The sequence below is a fragment of the Mobula birostris genome, unplaced genomic scaffold (assembly GCF_030028105.1).
Source record: "Mobula birostris isolate sMobBir1 unplaced genomic scaffold, sMobBir1.hap1 scaffold_838, whole genome shotgun sequence".
In the NCBI taxonomy this organism is placed as follows: domain Eukaryota; kingdom Metazoa; phylum Chordata; class Chondrichthyes; order Myliobatiformes; family Myliobatidae; genus Mobula; species Mobula birostris.
The window spans coordinates 147501-160861 of NW_027278555.1; the positions used below are offsets into that span (position 1 = coordinate 147501).

The window sequence follows — 13361 nt, forward strand, 5'->3', positions numbered from 1 at the left end:
TTGCAGAAGCACCCCCGCACCCCCCATTCCTGGCATTGAGCTCCTCTCACCCTGGGTCTCTCTCCCTCACACTCCCTCTCTAACCCTCCTCTATCCTTCTCTCTCTCTCTCTCTCTCACACTCTCCCCCTCTCCCTCCTCCGTCTCTCTCGCTCACTCTCTCCTTCTCTTTCTCATTCACCCTGTCTTGCTCTCTCCCTCTCTCGCTGACTCGCTCACTCTCTCTCCCTCTCTCTGTCTCTGCTCTACGGGGCACAGGGACCTGAAGCTGGAGAACCTGCTCCTGGACCAGAATGAGAACATCAAGATCTCGGACTTTGGCTTCTGCAGGGTGTCGGCCCTGGACTCGGGCAGCGTGAGGCAGCCGCAGCTCAGTGAGACCTACTGCGGCAGCTACGCCTACGTGCCCCCCGAGGTGCTGCAGGGAATCCCCTACAACCCCTTCCTGTCGGATGTCTGGAGCATGGGGGTCATCCTCTTCACCATGGTCACCGGAAAGCTGCCCTTCGACGACTCCAACCTCCGGCGGCTGCTTAAGCAGATGCTGCGTGGACCCATCTTCACCAGCAAGCACAGGAACATTTCCACCGAGTGCAAGGTGAGAGCCAGCACGGGGTTAACACTGACCCCGCAGTCCCCCTGATCAGACACACGGGGTTAACATTGTCCCTCCACAATCCCCCGATCAGACACACGGGGTTAACATCGTCCGTCCACAGTCCCCCTGGACACGGGGTTACATCGTCCCTCCGCAATCCCCTGATCAGACACACGGGGTTAACACCGTCCGTCCACAGTCCCTCTGATCAGACACACGGGCTTAACATCGTCCCTCCGCAATCCCCCGATCAGACACATGGGGTTAACACCAACCCCGCAGTCCTCCTGATCAGACACACGGGGTTAACACATTCCCCCCTTTTCAGACACATGGGGTTAACACTGACCCCACAGTCCCCCCGATCAGACACACGGGGTTAACATGGTCCCTCCGTAATCCCCTGATCAGACACACGGGGTTAACATTGTCCCTCCACAATCCCCCGATCAGACACACGGTGTTAACATCGTCCCTCCACGGTCCCCCTGATCAGACACATGGGGTTAACACTGTCCCCCTGATCAGACACATGGGGTTAACATTGTCCCTCCACAATCCCCCGATCAGACACATGGTGTTAACATCGTCCCTCCACGGTCCCCCTGATCAGACACATGGGGTTAACACTGTCCCCCTGATCAGACACATGGGGTTAACATTGTCCCTCCACAATCCCCCGATCAGACACACGGTGTTAACATCGTCCCTCCACAGTCCCCCTGATCAGACACATGGGGTTAACACTGTCCCCACAGTCCCTCTGATCAGACACCCGGGGTTAACATTGTCCCTCCACAATCCCCCGATCAGACACACGGTGTTAACATCGTCCCTCCACAGTCCCCCTGATCAGACACATGGGGTTAACACCGACCCCGCGGCCACCCTGATCAGACACATGGGGTTAACACAGTCCTCCCGATCAGACACACAGGGTTAACACTGTCCCCCCAAAGTCCCCCCAATCAGACAAATGAGGTTAACACTGACCCCACAGTTCCCCCGATTAGACAAACGGGGTTAACACCGTCCCTCCACAGTCCCCCTGATCAGACACGGGGTTAACACCATCCCTCCACAGTCCCCCGATCAGACACATGGGGTTAACACCGTCCCTCCACAGTCCCCCGATCAGACACATGGGGTTAACACCGTCCCTCCAGAGTCCCCCCGATCAGACACATGGCGTTAACAATGTCCCTTCACAATCCCCCTGATCAAACACACGGGGTTAACACCAACCCTCCGCAGTCCCCCTGATCAGACACACGGGGTTAACACTGTCCCTATGCAGTCCCCCTGATCAGACACATGGGGTTAACACCGCCCCGTCGCACGCTCCAGGGGACAGGGTCAGAGACAGGGCGAGGCTCCCTCCGCACCGCCCCGTCACACACTCCCAGGGACAGGGTCGGACACAGGGTGAGGCTCCCTCCACGCCGTCCCGTCACACACTCCCAGAGACAGGGTCAGACACAGGGCGAGGCTCCCCCGACACTGTCCCGTCACACACTCCCAGAGACAGGGTCGGACACAGGGCGAGACTCCCTCCACACAGTCCCATCACACACTCCCAGGGACAGGGTGAGGCTCCTTCCACACCGTCCCGTCACACACTCCCAGGGACAGGGTCAGACACAGGGTGAGGCTCCCTCCACACCGTCCCGTCACACACTCCCAGGGACAGGGTCAGACACAGGGTGAGGCTCCCTCCACACCGTCCCGTCACACACTCCCGGGGACAGGGTCAGACACAGGGTGAGGGTCCCTCCACACCGTCCCGTCACGCACTCCCAGGGACAGGGTCAGACGTAGGGTGAGGCTCCCTCCACACTGTCCCGTCACACACTCCCAGGGACAGGGTCAGAGACAGGGCGAGGCTCCCTCCGCACCGCCCCGTCACACACTCCCAGGGACAGGGTCGGACACAGGGTGAGGCTCCCTCCACGCCGTCCCGTCACACACTCCCAGGGACAGGGTCAGACACAGGGCGAGGCTCCCCCGACACTGTCCCGTCACACACTCCCAGAGACAGGGTCGGACACAGGGTGAGACTCCCTCCACACCGTCCCATATCACACTCCCAGAGACAGGGTCAGACACAGGGCGAGACTCCCCCCACACCGTCCCGTCACACACTCCCAGGGACAGGGTCAGACACAGGGCGAGACTCCCCCCACACCGTCCCGTCACACACTCCCAGGGACAGGGTGAGGCTCCCTCCACACCGTCCCGTCACACACTCCCAGGGACAGGGTGAGGCTCCCTCCACACCGTCCCGTCACACACTCCCAGGGACAGGGTCAGACACAGGGTCGGCTGGGTGGAGTGGTTGAGGAGGGGTATCTCTCGTAGTGCAGAGAGACTGGGAGAGGGGTGGATGGAAGAGAGAGAAATGGTATGAAGGAGAGATAGAGAGATGGAGACCGGGAGGAAATTGGGGGCAGAGGTGTGGAAACTGTGATGAGGAGATGGAGAGAGGGAGGGAGGTGGAGAAAGGGGAAAGAGAAGCAAGGGATGGATAGAGAGAGAGATGGAAAGAGCTGCATGTAAGTGAGAGAGAGAGAGAGGGAGAAGGGGAGGGGGAGGGGGAGAGAGAAGGGGAGGGAGAGGGGGAGGGAGAGGGGGAGGGAGAGGGGGAGGGAGAAGGGGAGGGGGAGGGATAGGGGAGGGGGAAGGGGAGGGAGAGGGGGAAGGGGAGGGGAGGGATGGGGAGGGTGAGGAAGGGGAGGTGGAGGGAGAGGGGAGGGGGAGGGGAAGGGGACGAGGAGGGAAAGGAGAAGGGGAGGGAGTCACAGAGAGAGGATGGGGGGAAAGATCTTCAGTGGAACGTGAGCTGCTCAGTTGAATCAGGGCAGAGCGATGGGTTACCAGTTGTGGTCAGTATCCTGCGATCCAGATGCACAGGTTGAATTCCCACCCGATTCCACTGGAACATCGAGTTTATGAACAAGTATTAGTATTGACAACAGCCCCTGGAACTCTCTCATTGAACCTGTACCTGGCTGCTCGCTGTCTCTCAGGGGAGGGAATCCATCAGGGGAGGCCACTCGGTCCCTCCCCCCGTGTCCTTTCCCCGGGGGGGGGGGGGGTTGGCTCCATTTCCCTCGCACATCCCAGAGAGGTGCAGGTCAGTGGGCTAATCGTCCGCTGTCAATTCCCCACCCTCCCCAATGTGTGGGTGAAGGGAGTACTCTGTGTGGCATTGATTGTGTGAGTGTGTGTGTGTGTGTGAGTGTGTGTGTTTGTGTGTGTGTGTGCTGTGTGTGTGTGTGAGTGTGTGTGTCTGTGTCTGTGTGAGTGTGTGTGTGTGAGTGTGTGGGTGTGTGTGTTGTGTGTGGGTGTGTGTGTCTGTGTCTGTGTGTTGTGTGTGTGTTTTATGTGTGTGTGTGTTTGTGTGTGTGTGTTTGTGTGTTTTATGTATGTGAGTGTGTGAGTGTGTGTCTGTGTGTGTGTGTGTGTGTGTGTGTGTGAGTGTGTGTGTATCTGTGTGTGTGTGAGTGTGTGTTTGTGTGTGTGTGTCTGTGTGTGTGTGTTTCTGTGTGTGTGAGTGTGTGCTTGTGTGTGTGTGTCTGTGTGTGTGCGTGTTTCTGTGTGTGTGTGAGTGTGTGTGTGTCTCTGTGTGTGTTTGTGTGTGTGTGTGTGTGTGAGAGTGTGTGTTTTGTGTGTGTGTGAGTGTGTGTTTGTGTGTGTGTGTGTGTGTGTTGTGTGTGTGTGAGAGTGTGTGTTTTGTCTGTGTGTGAGTGTGTGTTTGTGTGTGTGTGTGTGTGTTGTGTGTGTGTTTTATGTGTGTGTGTTTGTGTGTGTGTGTTTGTGTGTTTTATGTGTGTGAGTGTGTGTGTGTGTGAGTGTGTGTGTCTCTGTGTGTGTGTGAGTGTGTGTGTCTGTGTGTGTGTGTGTGAGTGTGTGTTTGTGTGTGTCTGTGTGTGTGTGTTTCTGTGTGTGTGTGTGTGAGTGTGTGTTTGTGTGTGTGTGTGTTTCTGTGTGTGAGTGTGTGTGTGTGTTTCTGTGTGTGTGAGTGTGTGTTTGTGTGTGTGTGTGTGTTTCTGTGTGTGTGTGAGTGTGTGTTTGTGTGTGAGTGTGTGTGTGTGTGTGTTTTATGTGTGTGAGTGTGTGTGTTTCTGTGTGTGTGAGTGTGTGTTTGTGTGTGTGTTTGTGTGTGTGAGTGTGTGTGTCTGTGTGTGCGTGTGTTTGTGTGTGTCTGTGTGTGTGTGTGTTTCTGTGTGTGTCTGTGTGTGTGTGTGTTTCTGTGTTTGTGTGTGTGTGTTTCTGTGTGTGTGTGTGAGTGTGTGTGTTTGTGTGTGTGTGTCTGTGTGTGTGTGTGTGTGTGTGAGTGTGTGTTTGTGTGTGTGTGTTTTATGTGTGTGAGTGTGTGTGTGTTTCTGTGTGTGTGAGTGTATGTCTGTGTGTGTGTGTCTCTGTGTGTGTGTGAGTGTGTTTGTGTGTGTTTGTGTGAGTGTGTGTTTGTGTGTGAGTGTGTGTGTGTGAGTGTGTGTTTGTCTGTGTGTGTGTGAGTGTGTGTTTGTGTGTGTGTGTCTCTGTGTGTGTGTGTGTGTGTGTGTGAGAGTGTGTGTGGAGGTGGGGGTTGATGAAATAGGATCAGAGTAAGTATGGTGGTCGGAGGTGGGCAGATGCTCGATGGGCCAAAGGGCCTGGATGTCTATGATGTGCAGGTTCCAGAAGGGATTTACAGGAACTGTTCTGGGAGGAGGAATACCAGGCTCTGAATTATGACCCCCTCCCCACCGTTGGAGACTTTGGAGGGAAGGCAATTTCCGTCAGACAGTCACAGCAGGAAACAGGCTCTTTGGCCCATCTGGTGCATGCCAGCCCGTCCCATTTACCAGCGTTGGGAATGCAACCAAAACCTTTCTCTATCCCTGGACCGGTCCGAGTGTCATTGGGAAATGAAGCCGGGAATGGAAGGGTTAATATATGGGGAGCGTTTGATGGCTCTGGGCCTGTGCTCTCTGGAGTTGAGAAGAATCTTGGGGGGGGGGGATCTCATTGAAACCTATTGAATATTGAAAGGCCGAGGCAGAGTGGCTGTGGAGAGAATGTTTCCCATGGTGGGGGAGTCCAGGACCAGAGGGCACAGCCTGAGAATAGGACGTCAATCTAGAAAGAGATGAGGAGGAATTTCTTCAGCCAGAGAGTGGTGAATCTGTGGAATTCTTTGCCACAGACGGTTGTGGAGGCCAAGTCGTTGGGTATATTTAAAGCAGAGATTGATAGATTCTTGATTAGTCAGGGCGTCCAAGGTTATGGGTAGAAGGCTGGAGAATGGAGGTTAAGATGGAAAATAAGTCAGCCACGATCGAATACCAGAGCAGATTTGATGGACTGAATGGCCTAATTCTGCTCCAATGTCTTATGGTTTTATGGAAATGTACCCAGCTTCACCACCGCCTCTGGCAACCTTGTTCCATTCAAAAGTTGGCATTGGGTGGGTGCGTGTTGGAGAACATAGAAACAAAGAAACCCTACAGCACGATACAGGCCCTTCGGCCCACAAAGCTGTGCCCAACATGTACTTTCTTTAGAAATTACCTAGGGTTACCCATAGCCCTCTATTTTTCTAAGCTCCATGTGCCTATCCAGGAATCTCTTAAAGGACCCGATCATTTCCGCCTCCACCACCGTCGCCGGCAGCCCATTCCACGCACTCACCACTCTCTGTGTAAAAAACTTACTCCTGACATCTCCCCTGTACTTACTTCCAAGCACCTTAAAACTATGTCCTCTCGTGCTAACCAGCACAGCCCTGAGGAAAAGCCTCTGACTATCCACATGATCAATGCCTCTCATTATCTTATACACCTCTATCAGGTCACCTCTCATCCTCCATCGCTCCAAGGAGAAAAGGCCAAGTTCACTCAACCTATTCTCATAAGGCATGCTCCCCAATCCAGACAGCATCCTTGTAAACCTCCTCTGCACCCTTTCTATGGTTTCCACGTCCTTCCTGTAGTGAGGCAACGAGAACTGAGCACAGTACTCCAAGTGGGGTCTGACCAGGGTCCTATATAGCTGCAACATTACCCTCTCGGCTCTTAGACTCAATCCCACGGTTGATGAAGGCCAATACACCGTATGCCTTCGTAACCACAGAGTCAACCTGCGCAGCAGCTTTGAGTGTCCTATCGACTCGGACCCCAAGACCCCTCTGATCCTCCACACTGCCAAGAGTCTTACCATTATTCTGCCATCATATTTGACCTACCACAATGAACCACCATCTCCATCTGCCACTTCTCAGCCCAGTTCTGCATCCTATCGATGTCCCACTGTAACCTGACAGCCCTTCACAATATCCAAAACACCCCCAATCTTTGTGTCATCAACAAATTTACTAACCCATCCCTCCACTTCCTCCTCCAGATCATTTATAAAAAATCATGAAGAGTAGGGGTCCCAGAACAGATCCCTGAGGCACACCACTGGTCACCAGCCTCCATGCAGAATATGACTTGTCTACAACCACTCTTTGCCTTCTGTGGGCAAGCCAATTCTGGATCCACAAAACAAGGTTCCCTTGGATCCCATTCCTCCTTACTTTCTCAATAAGCATTGCATGGGGTACCTAACCAAATGCTTTGCTGAAATCCATATACACTACATCTACTGCTCTATCTTCATCAATGTGTTTAATCATACCCTCAAAAAAATTCAATCAGGCTTGTAAGGCACGACCTTCCCTTGACAAAGCTATGCTGACTATTCCTAATCATATTATGCCTCTCCAAATGTTCATAAATCCTGACTCTCAAGATCTTCTCCATCACTGAAGTAAGACTCACTGGTCTATAATTTCCTGGGCTATCTCTGGGAACAACATCGGCAACCCTCCAATCCTCTAGAACCTCTCCCGTCCCCATTGATGCTGCAAAGATCATTGCCAGAGGCTCAGTAATCTCCTCCCTTACCTCCCACAGTAGCCTGGGGTACATCTCATCCGGTCCTGGCAACTTATCCAACTTGATGCTTTCCAAAAGCTCCAGCACATCCTCTTCCTTAACATCTAGGAAGCTCAAGTTCTAATATCTAATGCTCAAGCTTTTCAGTCCACTGCAAGTCATCCCTGCAATCACCAAGATCCTTTTCGGTAGTGAATACAGAAGCAAAGTATTCATTAAGTACCTCTGCCATCTCCACCGGTCCCATACACACTTTCCCACTGTCACATTTGATAGGTGCCATTCTCTCACATCTTATCCCCTTGCTCTTCACCCCCATAATCTGAATCGGGTTTATTTCACGGACATATATGATGAAATTTTGTGGTTTTATGGCAGCAGTGCAATGCAAATATTATGAATTACGCAGTAAGTAAATACCGTAAAAGATATTGAGGTTGTGTTCATGGACCGCTCAGAAATCTGATGGCAGAGGGGAAGAAGCTGTTCCTAAAACACGGAGTGTGGCTGATCAGACTCCTGTACCTCCTCCCCGATGCTAGTAATGGGAAGAAGATATGTCCTGGATGGCGAGGGTCCTCTCCTCAGACCCCCAATGAAGTATAGCTTCTGGCGTGCATGAATATATTGGGCCCATAGATCCTCTGAGAAGCTGATGCCCAGGGACTTGAAGCTGCTCACCCCCTTTCCACTGCTGACCCCCACCCTCCCCGATGAGGAATGGAGTGCGTTCCCTCAACCTCCCCTTCCTCAAGTCCACAATCAATCCCTCGCTCTTGCAAGGTTCCTTTTGCAGCACCACTCAACCAGCTGATCTATCTCACTCCTGTACACCTCCTCGCTGCCATCTGAGACTCTGCTGACAAAAGTGTTGTCTTTGGCGTATTTATGGACAGTGATTGAGCTGTGAGTGTAGAGAGAGTAGAATAGAGGGCGAAGCAAACATCCCCGAGGTGAGGCTGGTTGATTGTCAGTGGGGAGATTTGGACTGATGGTTGAAAGTTAGGACTGTGAGGGCAATGGTCTCTGTGGAGTGGAACGAATGACCTAAGGAGAGAGAGATCCGGGTCTCCCGGCCGAAAGGGGAAAAATGCCGCAGTCAGGCACACTGGAGGCTGCCATGGAGGAGCTGGAGCTGGAGACAGTCTGGGCTGAACAGTCTCCTCCTGGTTCCAAGGGACTGTTATTCCAGTCGTGGGAGACCAAGGAGGGGTTTCAGGCCTCACAACCCAACCCCACACAGTTCTGGAACCTCGTTCTGCCGAAGGTCTACTCACCTGAGCAGACCCCCAGGTAAAGGTCGGCTTTGAGCTGATCCCAAGGAGCATGCCGCGCCCAATTTCCCAAAGCTCCCGAGGGAAAAAAATGCAGACGCTCAGGATGAGGGAGTAAAATTGTTTTGGTGGGAGAGTGGTAGTAGATGGTCCTGTGACTGGAGGTGGGCTGCAGGGACCAGTGCTGGGGGTCACAGTGGCTCATCACCTCTCTTAATGACCTAGGAGCTGGTGGTAGACCTGAGGAGAGCTAAGGTACTGGTGACCTCTGTTTTCATCCAGGGGGTCAGGGTGGACATGGTGGAGGATTACAAATACCTGGGGATACGAATTGACAATAAACTGGACTGGTCAAAGAACACTGAGGCTGTCTACAAGAAGGGTCAGAGCCATCTCTATTTCCTGAGGAGACTGAGGTCCTTTAGCATCTGCCGGACGATGCTGAGGATGTTCTACGAGTCTGTGGTGGCCAGTGCTATCATGTTTGCTGTTGTGTGCTGGGGCAGCAGGCTGAGGGTAGCAGACACCAACAGAATCAACAAACTCATTCGTAAGGCCAGTGATGTTGTGGGGATGGAACTGGATTCTCTGACGGTGGTGTCTGAAAAGAGGATGCTGTCCAAGTTGCATGCCATCTTGGACAATGTCTCCCATCCACTACATAATGTACTGGTTGGGCACAGGAGTACATTCAGACAGAGATTCATTCCACCGAGATGCAACACAGAGCGTCATAGGAAGTCATTCCTGCCTGTGGCCATCAAACTTTACAACTCCTCCCTTGGAGGGTCAGACACCCTGAGCAAATAGGCTGGTCCTGGACTTATTTACTGGCATAATTTACATATTACTATTTATTACTATTTTCTATTACTAATTATTTCTATGACTATGACTATTTACTAATAGTAATATTACTATTACTATTACTATTTATTATTTATGGTGCAACTGTAACGAAAACCAATTTCCCCCGGGATCAATAAAGTACGACTATGACTATAATGTGGTAAGCTGGATTGGCAAATTTGTGGATACACCACATGGTAGACAGCGAGGAAAACGATCAAAGCTTGCAGCGGGATCTGGACCAGCTGGAAAAATGAGCTGAGAAATGGAATGTAATGCAGACAAGTGCAAGGTGTTGCTCTTTGGTAGGACCAGCCGGGGAAGGTCTTACACAGTGAACGGTCGGGCACTGAGTAGTGTGGTAGAACAAAGGGATCTGGGAGTACAGATCTATAGTTCCTTGAATGTGGCATCTCAGGTAGATAGGGTCATGAAGAAAGGTTTTGGGACTTTGGCCTTCATAAATCAAAGAATTGAGTACAGGAGATGGGATACTTTGTTGAAGTTGCATAAGATTTTGGTGAGGTCTAATTTGGAGTGTCGTGTGCAGTTTTGGTAAGCCTACCTACTGGAAAGATGTAAGTAAGGTTGAAGGAGTACAGAGAAAATTGACAATAATGTTGCCAGGACTGGGGGCACCTGAGTTACAGAGAGATGTTGAATATGAAGAAGAGGAAGAAAGCCCTTAACTCCGAGTGGAGTCATCGGGACGCCGTCATGAGGGCGTTTATTTAGCAGGCTTTCTTATTTTTACGAGGCCGAGTTGCTAGCTCGACGCTCAACCCAGCACGGGTGGAAAGCATGCAAGGGAGCTGGCTGGATTCGAACTCGGGAGCCCTCGCTCCGAAGTCCAGCACTGATGCCACGCCACCAGCCGGCTGATGTTGAATATTTTGTGACGTTATTTCCTGGAGAGCAGGAGGACGAAGGAGGGCTTACAGAGATCTACAAAATTATAGGGGGTATAGGTAGGGTAAATGCAAGCAGGCTATTTCCCCTCAGGTTGGGTAAGACCAGAACTGGGGGTCATGGGTTTAGGGTGAAAGGTGAAATATTTCAGAGGAATCTGAGGGTGGTGCAAGCGTGCAGTGAACAGTCAGCGGAAGAGGTGGTTGCAGGTTCAAGTAATGTTGAAGAAAAATCTGGCAGCTAGAAATCTGTGGGGTGAGAATGTCCAGGACTTGGTTCGGTAAGGTTACCGAGGAGACTGAGGCAGCTAATGTCGCTGGCAACCAAGATGGTTATCTGGAATTACGGGAAGATCTTGTTGGGGAAAGTGAGTGGGTGAGGAACATGGGCTTCATTTCTGACAAAAGGTGCTGGTCCTGGAGAGTGTCCAGAGGAGGTTCATGATAATGATCCCGGGAATGAAAGGGTTAACATACAAGGCACCTGATATCTCTGGATTTTCGAAGAATGAGGGGTCATCATTGTATGTGCTGTGTCGTATGACATCATCATTATGTGCCATGTTGTATGAAATCATCATTATGTGCTGTGTCATGTGGCATGGGTGATCATGGTCTTGACCGCCATTGTTCTTGGCAGATCTTTCTACAGAAGTGGTTTGCCATTGTCTTCTTCTGGGCAGCGTCTTTACAAGATGGGTGACCCCCAACCATTATCAATGCTCTTCAGAGATTGTCTGCCTGGTGTCGGTGGTTGAATAACCAGGACTTGTGACATGCATCAGCTGCTCATATGACCATCCACCACCTTCTCCCATGGGTTCATATGGGGGCTAAGCAGGTGCCCAAGGGTGACCTGCGGGATGGTGGAGGGAAGGAGTGCCTTACACCTCCTTTGGTGGAGAAGTACCTCCATCCTACCACCCAAATGAGGGGGCATCTCATTGAAACCTACCAAATATTGAAATGTCTGGATAGCGTTGACATGGAGAGGACGCTTCCATCAGTGGGAGAGTCTGAGATCTGAGGGCACAGCCTCTGAACAGAATAACCACCCTTTACAATGGAGATGAGGAGAGGTTTCTTCAGTGAGAGGCTGCGAATTTGTGGAAGTCATTTGTGCCTTAAAGGGCTGTGGAGGCAAAATTATTGGCTGTATTGAAGGGAGAGGGAGAGGGAGAGGGGGAAAAAGGGGAGGAGAAAGGAGGGGAAGGATGGAGATGAGGCAGGAGGAAGAGGTATGGGGAAGAGGGTGGAGGGAGATGGGGAAACAAGGGGAAGGGGAGGAAAAGGGTGGAAGGCTGGAGCAGGAGGGAGGGTGAATGAGAATGGGGTCGAAGGTCAGGGGTAGGTGAAGGAGTGGGAGAGAGAATCGGGGAAAAGAAGATGGGAGGGAGGGGAAAAGGATGGGGAAGAGTAGGTAAGGAGGCGGAGGAAGGAGGTAAGGAGGGGTAGCTGAGAAGTGGGAGGCAGGAAGGCAGTAGATGGAGTTGGAGGGGGAAGAGAGGGAGGGTTAGAAAGCAGAAGATGGGTGGGGACAGTGGGGGCCCTTCCCCTGAGTCTGAGCATAGGCACCTCTCCCTCCTGCGAGCCACCGCTAACCCCTCCCACCTTCTTTCCCGCTCTCCCCCCCCCCACAGGAGCTGATCCTGAGGATCCTCACCCACGCCACCTCCCGCTGCTCCATGGTGGATCTGTTCAGCCACCACTGGGTGCTGAGCTTCCTGACAGAGCAGCCGGTGGACGTGCTGATCGGCATAGAGAACCTCTACCTGCCGCCCAGCCGCATGAGGAACCGTCTCAGCGCCCTGCCCTGGCTCAAGGCGGGGAGCAACCAGTCCTGAGAGGGTGGGGGTGGGAGGCGGTGAGAGGGGATGTAGGGGAAGCGGGCGGGCGGAGACCTCCCTGTAAGCAGACTCGCGGGGGCTGCGTGTGAGTAAAGGGAGTGAACGGGAGGAAGGAAGTGGTCACTGCGGCCTCCTCGTGCCACGGATGAGCAGGGAGCGAGAGGCCGGCGGGGGAGGGCAGGGGTCAGTGTGGAGGAGGCGAATAGGCGGATGAAACCCATCCTACCCCAAACTGTCCCAGCACAAATCCTCGCCTCTCCTGGACCCTCTTTCCCTCCCCCTTGCCTCCCCTCACTTCCTCTCCTACCTGGTTCCCCCTCCCCCGTGAAATTGACCCTCCTCCATCTTTGATCTCCGTCTCCTCCGACCCCTTTGGGTCCTTGTCCTCTTTTCCCCGCCCTTTGACCTTCACCCTCCTGCTCCAGCCCTTTGTTCACTATGACCCTTGCCCGCTCTACCTGCCCTTTGACCTTTCACCCTCTTCCTCCTTCCCCTCCTACCCCTGTGCTTCCCTTAAACCGTAACCCACCCTTTGACCCATCCAGTACCTCCACCATGCCATTAATCTCCCCGTGACCCTTCCTCCTCTCCTCACCCTTTGACCTCCCTTTAATTCTCACCCTGCCCTTTTGCCTGTCAGAGGTCCTTTGACCTATGTCCTCAATTTATTTTTGAGAAAGTTGCTAAATAAGTTTTATACTTTAATTTAAAAAATAAAGTTCTTACTGTGGAAAATTAACAGAAAGGAAGAACCGATTTAATTAAAATAAACAGTTGTTTTTTTTTGGCTGGTTTCATCTTTGTCTTGTGATCCCATTTGGGGCCCAAAGCACAGAAAGATCTCAGAGGCACCGGGAAAGCTGGGAATTGCCATCACTGTTACAGGGACTAGGGGGATTTCTCTCCAGTGGTGAACACAGTCCTATCTCACAGGGCCCCGGATCTGGCAGTAACTCCCCAGACCTG

At 52.5% G+C, this 13361-nt stretch overlaps 1 protein-coding gene across 1 annotated transcript in view; it reads left to right on the forward strand.

Moving 5' to 3' along the window:
• Window positions 1-12392, forward strand: part of LOC140193773 (testis-specific serine/threonine-protein kinase 4-like) — a 16528-nt gene extending 4136 nt beyond the window's left edge. The window contains 2 exon segments of the mRNA XM_072250942.1: window positions 258-597; window positions 12189-12392. Of these exon segments, the coding sequence (XP_072107043.1) occupies window positions 258-597; window positions 12189-12392 (544 nt within the window).
• Window positions 12393-13361: the final 969 nt, after the last annotated feature.